Here is a 17,903-nt window from a genome sequence, read left to right on the forward strand (position 1 = left end):
TAGCAAATAACCCGCACGAGATCAGGGCTTTGGCATCTACAATGGCCCTCCATCGATATTGCACGGTAGCGCAGATCATGGAGGGTTGTTTCTGGAAATCATCAACTGTCTTCGCTTCCCACTACTTGAGGGACCTGACAGTTGAAGATGTGGAGGGGTTACAGTCATTTGGTCCACTGGTAGTTGCTCAGCAACTTACCCGACCGTCCGCCCATTAGGTAATAACGCTGTTACTTACCGTTGGTCTTAAGATTAACCTCACCCTCAGGGTGCGTCGGTTTTTCTTTGGAGTTCTATTGGGTTACTCTTTGTCCTGCTCCAGGTGTTATCCTGAGACCGTTGGCATTGGTTTCCCAAGTTCTCCTGTTGCATGTGCACTGTTTGCTGAGGGATGGTCCTCCGGAGTCCACACCACCATCCATCTGTCGAAGCCATATGCATAAGACCTATGGTAAGGTAAGTTAAAAATTTATTAAAATCTAAATATTTTAGATATTTAAATACTTACCTTACCATAGGGCGGTGACTCCCTCCCAACGCTGGATGCTCCTCCCCACTTTGGACTCTTCGGACCTTCCGGTTGGCGGTAAAAGTGAATTTTGGATTCTGCGCTCTCGCGCGAGTGGGGAGATCACGTCACTTCCGTGACTACATTCGTAGATTACATGAGGTAGCCATCCAGGGAATGGCGAATCAACGACTGTCTGATCTCTTCTAGCGAAGCTTGAGGTAATATGCATAAGACCTATGGTAAGGTAAGTATTTAAATATCTAAAATATTTAGATTTTAATAAATATTGCTGATTGCAGTGTTAATCACCAAACAAAACAAACACCAATACTGACTGCTTCTCTCACCAGAAATAGACTTCGCACATTAAACTCATAAGGGGAATCGATCCCAGGTCATCGGCATGACAAGTGAATGCTGTAAACCACTGGGTTACCCCACCGCTTGCTCATACCATTTTGTGAAGGCTGTAAACCACTGGGTTACCCCACCGCCTGCTCATACCACGTTGGGAAGGCTGTAACCACCGCCTGCTCATACCACGTTGGGAAGGCTGTAACCACCGCCTGCTCATACCATGTTGTGGAGGCTGTAACCACCGCCTGCTCATACCATGTTGTGAAGGCTGTAACCAGCACCTGCTCATACCATGTTGTGAAGGCTATAACCAGCACCTGCTCATACCATGTTGTGAAGGCTGTAACCAGCACCTGCTCATACCATGTTGTGAAGGCTGTAACCACCGCCTGCTCATACCATGTTGTGAAGGCTGTAACCACTGCCTGCTCATACCATGTTGTGAAGGCTGTAACCACCGCCTACTCATACCATGTTGTGGAGGCTGTAACCACTGCCTGCTCATACCATGTTGTGAAGGCTGTAACAGCACCTGTTCATACCATGTTGTGAAGGCTGTAACAACCACCTGCTCATACCATGTTGTGAAGGCTGTGACAACCACCTGCTCATACCATGTTGTGAATGCTAAATATTGCTAAGGCAGGGCTTACGTTACGTCGGTTTTTTTTAACACAGGCATTGTGCGTTGCGTTTTTGCTCTTACACTATATGCGTTAATATGCATTTTGAACATGCGTTATAAGTAAAGATGGCAGCCAAAGCTGTGATGAGTATGGTGTTGGAGGAAGAGGAGGAATTAATCACAACCACTGCAGTTTTATGTAAATAGTATTATATGGTATATTACTTAATATTTATGAAATAGTTTAAGTCATATACAAACAGATAAAGCATTCTGGAGTGATAAGTCATCCAATTACAAGGATTACATGTTACACTGGCTTGTTTTGTTCAAGAAATTACAAAAACAATGAACCGGATGTACTCACGTGTTGGCAAGATATCTTGTTAAAATGGCGTGATCAAGGGAATTCCCTCTGCATTTCAATTTGCGTTGCGTCAAAAATACTGCAAGACCTATTTTCAACGCAGTGCAGCGCAACACACCTGAAAAACGGACATAGTGCAAGGTATAAATGATGAAATTGTGTTTTTTTTTATGTAACGCACTATGCAACGCAAGAAAAAACGGACGTAATGTAAGCCCTGCCTAACTCACAATACAAGCCTGTGCCATGGGAATACAGGGACATGTTACGTCCTGTGTCCTTATACATGTAGTTCTCCCTGCTCATTCAGTATAGTAATAACACTTTGGTCAAACTGGTGTGTGTATGAAGTAATAATCAAGAATATTCAAAATAATTAAGCATGAAATGTTGTTTCAGATGAGAATCAGCCACATAAATGACAGTGTCAATAAGCAAATAATAATCGGTCAAGATGTTGACATGTGAATTGGAAAAATTGCACTTTTCGAGCTATGAAACATCAATGGGTTGACGATACTGTTTGTTCTGTTTGTTCAGGAAAGTATTTTTAAAACATACAATGTACATGACCAACATTGTCAGCCACTGACCCACTGTGTTACTGATATTGTCACTATATTGTTGATATTGTAATAATGGCCAGCATGTGATCGAGAGTGGTGATCCCAGTCAAACACAGGCTAGACATCTGAAGACTGGAATTACTAATCAGCTGACTCCATAAATGAAAACATCATGATTGAAGAAATGAATAGCATTTTCTCATGCTTTGCTTACCAGAAGTAATTTAAACAGTTCAAGTAGTTAATGATATTATATACTCTTAGTATAGATATTCATCATTAGAAATACTGACAGTGAATCCTGTGACAAAACACAACAGACTATCATGAATTGTGAGGGAAATTAGAAACAAAAATATCTGAAAGTGGAAGTTTCCAATAATATATATGCGTTTTGGATTTCCCAGCATACTGACCTGAATTTGGGGACAAGAATCCATTATGGCTTGGCCTCAGTACAAATCTGCATCCACCACTTGTACCACTACTTATGGAGATGTGGAGAGAGAACCTTACCTGTCAGACAGATGTTGCTTATTACTATTGGTTTGTATTTGCAAGCATTCCAGGTTTGTTGTGGTTTCCCCGAGTGTCTGTGTGGTTTATACTAGATTTTTAAATGTTCATTTGTGAACTCATGTGATTTAACAAAACCTTGTCATTGCTGAATTTATATTTCAGTCAGATTTTGTTGTCAACATACATTTATGATACTTCATGATGTTTTTTTATACTTTATGTTTGTGCTGGTGCATGTTTAAATTGGTACTGATCTAAACTGTTGCAAGATAACTCATTTTTGTTAGGAAAACACTCTGACTGTAGAACTCTGGATACCATTGGTCTGTATTATTCTTTGTATCCATGGTAATGATTCATGTGGACCTGTGGGGCTGATCACAGGGAGCCCAGATGCTGTGCATCCCATAGGCCATTGGCCACCTTTGATTGTATCTTTAAACCCATTTCACCCTGTTTCAACGTTATTTTTCACCATACCTACAAGTGCTCATGGTTTCACCACAGCCTGAGATCAGCATCACCGCAGGCTTTCCAACTTGAAGAAGCTGACATGCTACACTTTATTGCTTGATGCTTTAATGCACATCAGCGCTCTGTTAAACTCACCCAGGGATAGTGTCGGAGCATTGTTTCAGCTGTCTTTAGCTTGATATATTGTTCCAAATATGTGTATCTTGGAGCTGGTGTACGAAACAACCTTAGCCCGAAGTCTACCTTACGTCTATGTAAAGGTAACGTAGTATGGGAGTCGCCTTAGCAACAGCTTTGTACAACAGGATCCTAGACTTGTCCACTCTAAATCCTTATACATATACTCTCTACATGTTATAGAATTAGAACAGTGTTGCACAAACCTTATGTGTTGAATGTTCATTGTCATATACTACCCATCCAAAGTTTAAGCTCACTAGTGTAAATGTAACCATTTACTACAATCAACTGTTCTGAACTAGATTTAGCAAAGACATTCCATTCTGTTTGAAGGTACTTTTTTACACATGAATTGATGTGTTGTTAAGCAAATTCATAGCATTATAAGGCTTGTGTGATGACTTCAGTAAATGATTAAAATCTGTGAAAGTTGGCAAAATCTTAACAAAACTTGTGGGTCCACAAGACACAGCTGTTTACATGCATGGTATCTGCAGATGCTTTGATGCATGATCATAATGAAGTTCATCTGGGTAAGCTTTGCAGCTGCTTCTCCCAAGTTAATGGAGAGAAATTCATCTTCAATGTGACCATACTAGATCACACATAGTAAGTGCTTTACGTGAGTCTAAACTTTTGACGGGAAGTATATTTCAGATATCTTGAATTTTCTGAACTTTACTGCAGCAATATCAGCATTTTGCCGGCAATTCTGATTGACTGCTAGTATTCAGCTTATCGCCTGTCACGTGTTCTAGCTGTGTCAGAGGTCAGTGTCAGTTTGAAGGCGATTCACCTCTATGGACACTTCTCATCTGTAAAGCCACTGCCTCCAAGGAGTCAGGGTCTTTCATGTGGCTGGATGAGTATTTATAGTTGTTATTGTATACACAATTATGTATGGGTTCATTGACGAGATTGAGGTCAAGGTCATGAAACCGGAAGTAGTTAAAACAGTGAACGCTGAAGGCCTTGGATATTGCCCATAGAAGCATTTTCTGTTTACAAAACAGTGTACAGCGTAGAAGTGATATTTTTAAGCTGGAAGTGTTTATGGCCTGTTTTATTGTGGAATCTTGAGGCATAAGAGCTTCTGTCTCAAAGGTTGAGGGTATTTAAATTTGGCATGTGGTCGGGCGAGAACCATTACGCGTGGAATGGTTCATGATACTTGTATAATCATGCCTGAGACGTCAGTTGTGTCAGCCTATTTTCGGGTTCTCGGGAGTAGTGCACTTTACCGGGCGCACTTTTCCCGACTTTTTCGGATGGATATACTCACACCAAAGTGAAGCCAACCCTAACCTTTACTCACTAACCCTAAGGATCTAGAAGGGGTGCCCAACGGCTAAGAATCTAGAAAGGGGGTGCAGTCCTCAGCAGTCCCCGGGTAGCGAGCCCGGTAAACTGCAGTCTAGTCGGGTTCTCATGAAAAATCCGGATGTGACGTCACGACTTATTGGTGACGTCACGTTCAGGAATTTTCGACATTGTGTTGACCACCCGTGAATTTATACTTGTCATTTCTTAGCCAGTGAAATTCACAGGAACAATTCATACTACGTGCCAGTACTCAGCTGAATGTGAATTACAAAAACTAATTCTTTCGATGTGATGCACACACATGGATGTTGTGTCCAAGTTTTCAGAATAAAGAGGTCCATTCTCTGATTGTGAGTGAAAGCGCTGTGGGCATACGAATAGAAAGTGTTAGTAGACTGCAGAAAATGGCACAATTATCAGCGTTGTAGTTCTATCAGTAAATCTGAATTATGACATTTCGCAAGGTTATGCCTGGTTTCGTTGGTGTCGTGGTCCTGGAGAACCGCGTTATTTGAGACTGGTGGTCCTACATAACAATATGCATGAATCAATACCATAACAACTGCCCCAAATCTAAAATGCCATGTTACCATGTCAACACTCCAGTCTGTTCTCTTTACTCCATTATGCTAAGGACAAAGCGATGGCCCAGACGTTGTGTGGACGTAGGGATTATTAATCCACAAGGAAAGCAGCGAGTAAAGATGATGTGACAAGGATGTTTTTCCATAGTTTCGAAAAGATGTTGCAGTGATCCGGTGACACTGCTGATGAACCGAATCTCGTACGAATGTGTTTTTCCTGGGATGTGTGTCCCTCCTTTGTAGTTCAGGATGTAGGGGTGTAGCTGTGTTCCACTTGCGCAGGACGAAGGCACTTGCACCATTAATTAAGCATTCTTATCCCAGTGTCTAAGGTGGTAAAATTTAAAACACACTGAATTCGTAACCCAACGTGTTTCACGCGCACCCTCAGGGAATTTGTACCATCCATGACAATCAGTGTGACGTTATGCCCCATGTCCCAGTAGACAGATACACCATACGAGTGCCTGTTATTGGAGATGTAGCCAGGGGTTTGTCAAAGACGATCTCTGGCGACGGTACTGACAGTATTAACTAGTATAACATTGTCTTCGTCTACTAGCACTGTTACAGATTGTTTTCATATTTTGTTCATGTTTACTTGCAATAAAAACTTTAAAATAAAAATTGTCAGTATCTAACTATGTCTCATTTGTTTTTTTTCTACCCTAATTGTTAGATGGGTAGTTAAAGCTAGTGCAAACAACCGATGCTTAGGGTGAGTGAGTGAGGGTGAAGTTATACGCTGCTTTTAGCAATATTCCAACAGAGAATCCACACGTGTTGAATCAAACCTGGAATGTATGTCTCGAATTGTCTGACCCCTATTCAGTTATTCATGGGAACGCCTCCTTATATCTGAATTATCACTGATTGTTGCATGTAGCAACAGGACACAAATATGAACACGCGAGGCAGCGAAGTAAAATATTTGCTTGAGAATGTTTGATATTTGGTGCGTTGATTCATATATATGTTGTGAAGACTTACAGCCCCTTGTCATTTCCGGATCCGCTGAATGTGGTTACCTGGTTATGATTGGTCTCGCGTATGTTGTTTCAGCTAAAGTCACCGCATTCCTTCCACACAAGGTTTAGCCTAGAGGTTCTCTCAAAATGGATATTATACCCCTGACTGATCATGAAAAATGGGACAAATGATTGATTTCTATTTTTGGTGTACTCCACGATGTTGGAAGATGACTAAAAGCATCAAACCCATCTCACTCACTCACTCACTCACTCACTCACTCACTCACACACTCACTCACTCACGCACGCACTCACTCACTCACTCACTCACGCACGCACTCACTCACTCACTCACTCACTCACTCACTCACTCACTCACTCACTCACTCACTCACTCACTCACTCACTCACTCACGCACACACTCACTCACTCACTCACTCTTCCCAAATGGACTCGACACGCCATAAGAGAAATACTTCAATCCGACTCTCATTCTGAATCTGAAAGCAAAGTGAGTAAAACAATGAAACGCCCATTACAAAAAATATATACTTTATTCAAATTGAAAAGAATTCAGTACATTTAAATATGGTGATGAAGATGATGGTTAGGGTATAGTACCAATTTTAAGAGCAAAGCGCTACAATTTGTGAAACCTAAATACTGGTCTAAAACAGGAGCAAGTGTACGTGAGCAGGTGCTGTAGTGCTACAGGCCCCGATTTCTCGAAACAAACTCAAGGTTTTACTCAAATTTCAAACTAAGTTTGACAAAATAAAATAGTTGAATTTTAACTCAAAGTATTTTAAAATTGAACAAAACACGTACATACTTAACTACTCTATCCACCAAACTCAAATTATCTACAATGTTTTTGTGTTTAATATTGATTTCAGTTCATTCTGGGAAATGATTTTTTCCTGCTTTATGGCTGGACCAGACAATCCAGATCAATACCACGAAGAACCGACATACATTGTGACTTTGTGCTCATGTGTAACAAGGTGATCGACGGCTTGACGAATGCAAAAAGGCGAAACGAGGAGCAAAACGAGCCTTTTGTTCAAGAGCAAGATATAAAAAATTAAAATAAACCAAAAGTTGAGGTAATTTATTTTGCAATCCGTTCATATTAACTTTAGGATAAAATGCACGGATGAAATCTCGCAGCGTAGCGAGTGAGTAGAAACTGATTCATATTTTACAGCTTATAGACTTAAAAACAGTAACGTTCCTGAACAGATATTCAAATTCAAGTGTATCGTGATGAAGAAACGCTCTCCCTACTTGCCCACTCAACCACTTCATCATGAGAGAAATGTTCAGTCAATACAATTGTTAACACGCGTAATCAAAGTTAGCGAGTATCGTGGTGTTGCATAGGATGGTGAATATGGTTTAATATGAAAAAAAGGAATACAACGGTGACAACTTCTAACGGGTCGAGGCCTTATTTGAAAAAATATATATAAATTTTGAGATGACTCCCGACTTGAAACACTTCACAAATGGAGGACAACAGCGAGCGTTGGCCAATAAGAGGGCTTGCTTTGACTACCCGTTTTATGCGGTCTTATCATATTTGCTCTCGTACTCCATTTGTGTGAAAATCGTTTGGTTATAGCGTCAAAATCGGCTTTCAATCGACTTGTAGAAATAACAATAAACAACTGGTAGGTGTCGTGAAGGGTGATCGATAGGCCATTTACTCATGATTATGTTTAGATTAAGTGTTTTAATCGATTGCATGAAATGGTAGCAAAACAGGCGGGTGGGGTACACCGAAGTGTCCGGCCTTGTCTAGCTACTAGTATATGGTTCTGTGAAGCGTTTCAAGTGGCGGTCATCTTAAAATGTTGATATAATACATTTTTTAAAATCTTTAATCCTCGCAATGCCACGAGGGCCTGTGGAGTATAAGTCATATCTCTAGCAGAGTAAGCCCACCCAGTGGTCTAGATTCGGGCGTTGTCTTATGCAACATAGGTCTGCCTCTGTGCCCGAGTTACAGCCATCGAGCTATGTATGAGTTCCCTATCTGCCTAATCTCAAACCGTGACACGAATAACTGTGCTATGTTTATTTTTACTTGTTGTCCCTACACGTAGTAAGTGGCTGTGTGTGTTCAAAAGGAATTGCATGTTATTGTATTTAGTTCCAAGGACACTTCAGTTCTCTTGGACGAAGTGAATCAATATCAATGTCAAGGATGCATCGCTCGGAGACTTCAGTGCTGGAACTGCCACGATTCTGCATTGTTAAATGAACCCATGGGTTGAAACTGGTGACAAACGTATTCACTGAACAGTGAACACCCCAACCTTTCCATTCTCATTACAAACAAACACCGATCCTTTGGGTCCAATGGCCACACATTTAGGGTTCTTGAGCCCTTCAGTCTTTTGCAGCAGATAACGTATGTTCCCTGAATAGTCAACCAGCACTAGGACCGGCTTGCTGTCAGCTACAAAAACATACCCTTTACCATCATCTGCCATTCCCACGGGCTTCTTAATGGTATGGCCAAACCCAGGCTGACACATGTGTAGCACGTGACCGCTCAACCGCAGACAGGCCACTTTGGACACCGTGCAGTCGGAGACCATGATGTCTCCACTGGCAACTGTACACATGTAGAGGGGATTCGCGAACAGAGCCGTTCCGTTGTGAATACACTTGAGAATATTTCCCTCCAAGTCCATGATATTGATGAATATCGGCCCTGTTCCTGGACAGGTGCTAACGGCAAATGCGTCTGTGCCCACCTGGGTGATTCCCCAGTATTTCAGGTCAGTCTTCAGAATGGTCTGCAGAATCAGGTTCGGCGAGACAGACACGATGGCAACTTGCTTTGCTGCAGGAACAGTAATGGCCACCATGTTACCGACATAATTACAGACACCATGGGGCTTCTTTTCCAGAACCAACTTGCTATGCATATCCTTCTTGCCATGGGTGTAGAAGGACTTGACACAGAAATTCTCCCCATCAGTAACAACCAAGACTCCACCGGCTACAGAAGCAGCATCGCGTATGCTGGGTTGATTCTTATCTCCTTTTACTTTAGCAGAGATGATCCTTTCTAACTTCAAGTTCCGCCCCCCGGTAACAAGTGATTCAAAAGGGGACACGTTTCCGACTTGAACTGGCGTCTGGGGTGACGTGGGTGAGGCAGGGGAAGCCGGTGCCCCAGGGGAGGGAGGTGGTGTAGAGATCGGCAACAGCATCAACTGTCTGGTTAGTGACTCGAGTTTCAGGCTTCCCAGTTGTAGCCCTTTACAGGGATTTGGCTGATATTGTAGATTCCGCATTTGTATGTCACATGATGTCTTCTCCTTGTATGAGGAGAGTTTAATGCAGTACTGTTCTAGGGCACTGTACTGGTCAATAACCTGATGGAGGTCCTCTCCACGGAGCAGCTCATCAGATGCATCTTTCAGACGAGTGAGGAACTGATTCTGTCTGGTGTGTTCACGTAGCTCCGCATTCAGTTCGTTGTCAAACTTGCTGTAAGCAAGGTCAAGATCATTCAACGCACGGTTTTCCTCTTCCTTGATCTTCCGCACGATCTGTGCAACGTGGTCCACAACCTTCCTCTTCTCCGCACAGTACTGCATCTCCAGCTTATCCCGTTCTTTCGTCTGCTCCACCGTCTTGGCTTCAGACCGTGCCTTATGAGAAGAGAATGAGTGATGGAACATCTCAATCCTGGATCTCTTCTCAGCGACGGCCTCCTCCAACGTAATCACTTGAAGACACGTCCTGTGGAGGGTTGGCGCACAGGACGAGCAGATCATCACATCACAGTCAACACACATAAAGTCCAAAGATTTGCCGGGGTGTTTGTAGCAGAACCTCCCCGGTAAGGAGGGAATACAGTCGCTAGCACTGGACACAAGGCCAAGAAGGTTCTTGATCAGAAAATTGTCTTTGAAGCCATTTGCCCATTTATCAATTGATTCATTTGGATCTGGAATTTCAATATTTTCCCGACACGTTGGGCAGTTGAAGCGAGGGTTTTGTCTGGAACAAACGCTCTGGATATAATCGGACAGACATCCTTGACAGAAGGTGTGGACGCAGGGTAGGAACTTGGGGTCCTTGAACTGGTCGAAGCAGATACCACATTCCAGGAAACCCCGACTGAAGGAGTCATACTGGTTTAGAGCAAGAGACCCTGAAACAAATAAAAGCGTTGTTTGAACGTTGCTATGTCAGTAGTTTTCTAATAACAATGTAAAATAAATGCGGCTAAATGTGGTGGTGGTGGTGGTGTTCCCACTTCGCTTTCGTTTTGAGATTCTAACGCGATTTGGGTCAAAGGACTCTTGAGTTCTGTCTCGACAACAAACCATTCCGTGCGTGCTGTCAGCTGACCTGTGTTGACCAGTCATTTACACGAGTTTCCGCGGTCCACCTGGACATCTAACTGTCTTTGTGTCATTCCGAGAAAATCACTTGTGGTCAGAAAAAAAGGAAGATATATTTCAAATAACAAACTTATGCCTCGCAAATAGCGCGAAGCAAATTCCCATCAATCGTGCTGTCCCTAACGCGACTGGACATGCCTTATTAATCAAATAAACACTATACAATATATTGCAAATAGACGCCTGTCCAGAATAGACGGGTAGACGGGTAGACAGGTTGACAGGTAGACAGGTAGACAGGTAGACAGGTTGATGGAATATAACTATTCGTATTTGTCTACTTCTCACCCAATTTTCACTCCGACTTGAAATAATATAAAGTTTTCTTATTTAAATGTTCCTCACCCACCACAACCCCACAATGGGGCAGCGTTTGCTCGTCATGCCAAAGACCTGGGTTCGATTCCTGCTGGTGCAGCTGGTAAATCTCTCTTTCGTGTTCCTTTCGGTGACATTGTCGTAGCGATGAAAAGTTTTGGAAGTAGTACAGAAGATACTGAGTGACATTACACCACACAACAGGAGAGCGCCACACAACGTGACAGCGCCACAAGTAGTTGTGAGTTGTACAGCCAGGATTGTTTACATACCTATGTTCCGCTCATCGTAACAACACATAAACACAAATCGCCTTCATATTAGACAGCACTGAGGGATTTCGTGTAACGCCACCATCTGCAAATTCACAGATATTTATCTGATGGCGAAGTTAAGTACTCTCTTCTGGACCACACAATCAAGTGATTCACAGTGACCACAGATTCACGGCATCGGGCTGACATAAAAGCACATGTACTTGTGCATGGAAGAAACAGTGTGTGCTGTAGAAGTCAATTGTTATCTTGTTACAACCACCATATTTCCAAAAGTATACAGTGTCGCGATGTTGCAGTGACAAGTTGTGGTCAGTTTTGTGCTTGGAATTGTACGGGTGACAACTCGAACTTGAAATTGAAATATGAACGCAGAGGGATATTCTACACCCAAACTGACTCTAATGTCTGTGTAGGGCGGGGCCTGAATACCCGTTTTGCCGTGAGGGCTTTGGGATGGATGTCAGATCCTACTGTGTGTCGTTGTGCACCTCGCTGTCCAACAAGTACGTTCCTGTACATCTGAACACAGCTACATACATGACGTGTGTGTGACTAATCCGAAGTTAAGGGAATTGAAAACACTACGTACCTTCCACGCTTCTGTCGACCATGTTGGGTATACAGCCTTCAGACCCGTCCTACACCTTGGCTGTGTTGTGAGAAGACATATCGCATTGCTGATCATCAGACAGTATCAACCAGGATGTCCCTTGTGGAAAATAACCAGACTAAACCACAGGCGTACGTTTCATATATGTGATCGCGATTGTGAAATCGCGGAAACAGCCAGTTCTGTGTTCAATTGGGCCGTGACGGGTGTTCCGTGTCAGTGAGCGCTGCTGCGTACCTCCCGAATGTTATGCGTAGTGGCATTTTGTGACATTGGGCGTTCAGGTATATTTAGATCAACTGAGGGGATTCCGGGACAGTAGTTATAGTGCGCTGAGCTAACGTCAGCGGGTAGAAACGTACCCGATGTATTGGCTGAATGAAAGGACGATCCATCCTGCAGACGGTGTCGGCGTTAACGCGTTACTCTGCAACATTTGATGTTGATGGTGATCTGTACATGTTATATGATTGACAATGTGCTTTAAACAATCCAGTGACTGTCATCACAGGAAGCAATCCGCTCAGATGAAATGTCTGTTTTATTTACTAGTCAAGTTAACGATCCATGAGGAATAGCGAGGGATTTCGTTACAGAGAATGAGGAGGAGGGAGACGGGGATATGCTCCTCGAACGACGAGTGGCTCCACCAGGAACTGATGTGGTGGTAGTGGTGGTTCATGCACCGACAAGAATCAGTATTATGAAACAAATTATTTCTGTCCCTAGTAACTCCTGACTCCTCCAAGAGTTCATGTGTAAACGGTACCTTTGAACAGTATGGAATATTTTGCGAAATTTAGTTCTACAATCACAAAGCGACTGTAGGCGAAGATCATTGGGAAGTCACAATCGAAACTTACATCTGGTCCGGACCAACTGTAAGTGTAGCAGGGCATGGAGTCATCTAACAGATGACATCCTTACCTTGTCAGCTTGTTGGAGGGGTTAACCATGTCAGCTTCTTGTTCATGTGGACAAGGCGTCCGACTTCGGATCAAAAGGTCCGTCGTTCGAATCCCAGCGCGGGACTCGGAAGTTTTGTGGCCGCTACATATGGAGCTAAAACGTTCAAGTTAGCGTCCGTGTCACGCAGCTAATCAGCTTTACGTTTGGAGATTGGTTTTACATTGCATAAAACTGTGTGGTTAGCCTCGACACTTGAACAACAAGTTTTACGAAAGAAACATCCGATTCGTTATTTGCGGTATTGAACCACGCAACTGTCACATCGATTTCAGAAAATACTATTCCCACGCGGTTCAGAGAAGTTGGGAGAAGTGTGAAACAACATACCTCTGTGATAATCATGGAAAGAACGAAATGGCAGCTAATCTTAGTTTTTACGCTTGATGGGAGTGATGTACCTTGGCATATAATGCCGTTTGCCGTGGAGGGCGACATGCCCCATGCATTTAATGTTGTGACATCGCAGAGCTTCGCATATATTTGTTTTCGATCACGATTGGAAATACCGCTGCTTAGGCATTGGAAATTTTTAAATATAACAAACAATCAACATACTGTATGTAAGTATTTAAAATACATACACGCTACACACCAGAAATTTATTCATATCTATGATTCATATCATCATATCTTTACAAAACCAATATTGTGTGATATATTCGGGATTTTACCCCAAATTCCCCAAACACTGAATTAAACCAAGGCTCGCTGAAAACTACTGACAAATAATACATTCAGGCGTCATACGTCATGAGGACATTTTGAATATATTTTACATTTTAAATTTGATTAATAGTCACAAAATCTACTTCTAACCCAAATTATTTATGCATCTTGTTGCAGTTTGATACTTTCATTATACATGGACAGGACTATGTAGAAAAATATGTCATCTTCGATGTAATCGTTTCCTTCAGATTCGTGGGAAAATTGTGGAAGGTGCCATAGGGGGAGGTGTTACACGGGGAGGTGCTATATGGGGAGGTGCTCTAGGGGTAGGTGCTATAGGGGGAGGTGCTATAGCGGAAGGTGCTATAGGGGGAGGTGCTATAGCGGAAGGTGCTATATGGGGAGGTGCGATTGTGGAGGGTGCTATAGGGGAAGGTGCGATTGTGGAAGGTGCTATAGGGGAAGGTGCTATTGTGGAAGGTGCTATAGGGGGAGGTGCTATTGTGGAAGGTGCCATAGGGGAAGGTGCTATAGGGGAAGATGCTATAGGGGGAGGTGCTATTGTGGAAGGTGCTATAGGGGGAGGTGCTATTGTGGAAGGTGCTATAGGGGGAGGTGCTATAGGGGAGGTGCTATTGTGGAAGGTGCTATAGGGGAGGTGCTATTGTGGAAGGTGCTATAGGGGAAGGTGCTATAGGGGAAGATGCTATAGGGGGAGGTGCTATTGTTGAAGGTGCTATAGGGGGAGGTGCTATTGTGGAAGGTGCCATAGGGGAAGGTGCTATTGTTGTAGGTGCTATTGTGGAAGGTGCTATAGGGGAGGTGCTATTGGGGGAGGTGCTATTGTGGAAGGTACTGTAGGGGGAGGTGCTATTAGGGAAGGTGCCATAGGGGGGGGGGGTGCTATTGTGGAAGGTGCTATAGGGGAAGTTGCTATAGGGGAATGTGCTATAGGGGAAGATGCTATAGGGGAGGTGCTATAGGGGAAGGTGCTATAGGTGAGAAGTGCTTTAGGGGGAGGTGCTTTAGGGGGGAGGTGCTATTGGGGGAGGTGCTATTGTGGAAGGTACTGTAGGGGGAGGTGCTATTGTGGAAGGTGCCATAGGGGGAGGTGCTACTGTGGAAGGTGCTATAGGGGAAGTTGCTATAGGGGAAGGTGCTATAGGGGAAGATGCTATAGGGGAGGTGCTATAGGGGAGGTGCTATGGGGGAGGTGCAATTGGGGAGGTGCTATAGGTGAGAAGTGCTTTAGGGGGAGGTGCTTTAGGGGGGAGATGCTATAGGGGGAGAGGTGCTTTAGGGGAAGGTACTATAAGGGGAGGTGCTATAGGGGGAGAGGTGCTTTAGGGGGAAAGGTGATATAGGGGGAGGTGCTATAGGGGAAGGTACCATAAGGGGAGGTGCTATAGGGGGAGGTGCGATTGTGAAAGGTGCTATAGGGGGAGGTGCTATAAGGGGGAGGTGCGATTGTGGGAGGTGCTGTAGGGGAGATGCTACAGGGGAAGTTGCTATAGGGGAGATGCTACAGCGGAAGGTGCTATAGGGGAGGTGCTATAGGGGAAGGTGCTATAGGGGAAGGTGCTATAGGGGAAGGTCTGTGTTGTGTGCAGTAACTAGTTCCGCCTTATTATTTGCGCAGCTTGCTGTGACGCTTCTAGCAACATTTCCGCAATATCACGACCGACCGGGTACACGAGAAATGGCTTCAAACTCTCCGTCCATGTGGCGAGCCAGACCGTTTAGTGTTTCATCGAACACGCCGACCTAGGGAGGGAACCATATGAACTCTACCTTTTGGTCTGACTCGTGCAGATCCTACTTTTACGCATTTCGTTCATTAGTTTCGGGTTTATTTTTGTATTTTGGAGCCCATTGGATGAGTGATGCTTGACAAACACGTGGCAGCTGTCACTATGCCCATTAATTCTGCTATGTAAATCGCTGATTTGATCCCACAACCAGAGGTTCTTGCAGCACATACGGGACATAACTCTGCACAGCAAATTATGCCCAGCATTGTTCTATTGATCTCCCCTCTCTCCCGAAGGTGTTCGGGTCAAACGGAACCAACTTTCAAACCATTTACAGTACAACATCGGAGGATGATTTTGTTATGTCTCTCCATGTAGAGTCTATGAAAGTGAAAGCTTTGATTCCTTTGAATAAGGAAAAATAGTATTAATATTTATTCATGTATTCTACATGTCTGGGTCATTCAGATTTAACAGAAAAACAAGGCATGCGAGAGACAAGATATATAGCATTTGTTTTCATTAAGATTTTTTTGCCTTTCCTGTCTCACTAATTCTATAATTTGTTTGTAGAGGTACGATGCTCATTAATACAATATTGTATTTACAGAATTCAAGCTACAGATATTGATGGTGTACCTGTACATGTATCTATTCTTTGCAAATTCTCTGATAATGAGTACATCCTTTGTCATAAACTTTCCATTCTGGTTCCGTACCTTTGTTCTCTGTAATAATATAGCAAGTACTACGGTATAATTCATAGCCATCACACTTCCTGGTTTGGAGGCATATCCTTTCACAACGTCTTAAACTCGTATTCTTCAACTTCTTGTTGTATTTGGTGACGCAGACAAAGTCGGACTGTTTCTGGAACTTCTTACTGTAGACCTTGCAATCTGGAACACAGAGAAGTTGGTTTTGGTCAACGCGTGCATGTCTGGGACAGACAAAGTGGGGACTCTTTTTGAAACTTGTTACTGTGCACCTTCGATCTGGAACAGAAAGAAGGAGCAGTTGGTTGTGGTGAATACATGCATGCAGGGTGGGTCAGCCGATGTGGTCTAGGTTGAGTCAATCGATGTGACCTAGGGTGAGTCAGTCTTTGGGTTCTAGGGTGAGTCAGTCGATGTGACCTAGGGTGAGTCAGTCAATGTGACCTAGGGTAAGTCAGTCGATGTGGCTAAGGGTGAGTCAGTCGATGTGGCTAAGGGTGAGTCACTCTTTTGGTTCTATGGTGAGTCAGTGAATGTAGTGCAGAATGAGTCTACCAACCCAGGACGCATCTTTTCTTGTCGGGGACGAGGCTGTATCCCATCTCGCAGTTCGGATTACCTGCAACACACGGAGAAATCGTATTTCCTACTCGTCTTGGATATATGTATATATATATATATAGTCAGAGTGGTTTTATACTACCAGGCAAAGGAAATTTATTCCAAAGTTATCCCTTTTAAAAGTAATTGCGTAATAAAACCCAGATAATAAATGGCCCCGATAACAACGAAACTATCCGGAAACTGCACCAAAAGAGCAGTTTTCAAACCCAATTGTGCGACATTGGTCCAAATGCACGTGCCTGATTGTGGCAAAAATACCGATGTTGAACAGAGCAAGCATGCATTAATAGAAAAATCACCACAAAAATACCACGACCTACGCAAGCGCAGCGAGGGGCGCGATAAGTAGGACAACGTATGGGGACCTGACAACGTCAGCTGGCAAGAGCCTTCAGCACCATCAGCAGACTGACAAACCAATACCTGAAACAGGCATGACCCAAGACTGCCCAAGATGGGGAATACTAAGAGTCATGACTCCGGCCAAAGACCGCTACATCAGGCAGATAGACTTCCGGAACAGATTAGTGATGGTGACGTCAACGGTGACGGCAGCACTAAGACACACCGTCAGCAGACGAACAGTCTTTCAGCAACTTGGATGGCTGTATACGAGCCTACTGCCACTTCCGTGGAATGACCTTGACCCTTCTACACAGCCAACACAGACAGCAATATGCATCGGTGGGAGCGACGTGACATTGGAGAGATGAAAGTCGATTCAGAAATTTTGGAAGAGTTCAAATTTTTCCTATTTAGAGAAGCTCATCCTTTCGATGGGCATGGTGTCTGGTATCAGAAGCTGATAGGTCCTTGAAAGACATGTGAAAGCCCAGGAATACAGATATGAAATGATGGTGCCCTTTATTCGGCAGCAGCCAAGAAGGGTAATTTTGATGCACGACAAAGTCAGGCCGAGTGTATTTTCTATATTGCTGGAATATTAATGACTGCTGCGTAAAGCTGGACTCTCTCACTCATTCACTCAACCCATACAATGTATGTGAACAGCGCGCAAACGCATTTGATTGTGTTCATTTTACGATTATTCCGCGAAGCA

The 17,903-nt window shown here is 43.5% G+C and overlaps 2 protein-coding genes across 2 annotated transcripts; one reads left to right on the top strand and one right to left on the bottom strand.

The window, feature by feature from the left end:
• Positions 1–7,013: 7,013 nt before the first annotated feature.
• On the bottom strand, positions 7,014–12,228 carry LOC137286488 (E3 ubiquitin-protein ligase TRIM56-like). Its single transcript, XM_067818386.1, has 2 exons — positions 12,094–12,228; positions 7,014–10,655 (listed from the first exon to the last, which is right to left on the bottom strand). The coding sequence occupies exons 1-2, from the start codon at positions 12,113–12,115 to the stop codon at positions 8,776–8,778; spliced, it is 1,902 nt and encodes a 633-aa protein (XP_067674487.1). The 5' UTR covers positions 12,116–12,228; the 3' UTR covers positions 7,014–8,775.
• Positions 12,229–12,736: 508 nt separating this feature from the next.
• Positions 12,737–14,405, top strand: LOC137260621 (uncharacterized). Its single transcript, XM_067798535.1, has 2 exons — positions 12,737–12,781; positions 14,001–14,405. The coding sequence occupies exons 1-2, from the start codon at positions 12,737–12,739 to the stop codon at positions 14,403–14,405; spliced, it is 450 nt and encodes a 149-aa protein (XP_067654636.1).
• The last annotated feature ends 3,498 nt before the right edge of the window (positions 14,406–17,903 follow it).

This window comes from Haliotis asinina, chromosome 1 (assembly GCF_037392515.1).
Source record: "Haliotis asinina isolate JCU_RB_2024 chromosome 1, JCU_Hal_asi_v2, whole genome shotgun sequence".
In the NCBI taxonomy this organism is placed as follows: domain Eukaryota; kingdom Metazoa; phylum Mollusca; class Gastropoda; order Lepetellida; family Haliotidae; genus Haliotis; species Haliotis asinina.

Bases quoted from the DNA above. Each gene is read 5' to 3' on its own strand.
- LOC137286488 (XM_067818386.1), bottom strand. From the start codon at position 12,115: ATGGTCGACAGAAGCGTGGAAG. The intron at 10,656-12,093 runs GTACGTAGTGTT...TATTTGTTTCAG, and splicing joins GGTCGACAGAAGCGTGGAAG to GGTCTCTTGCTCTAAACCAG.
- LOC137260621 (XM_067798535.1), top strand. From the start codon at position 12,737: ATGCTCCTCGAACGACGAGTGGCTCCACCAGGAACTGATGTGGTG. The intron at 12,782-14,000 runs GTAGTGGTGGTT...CGTTTCCTTCAG, and splicing joins CACCAGGAACTGATGTGGTG to ATTCGTGGGAAAATTGTGGA.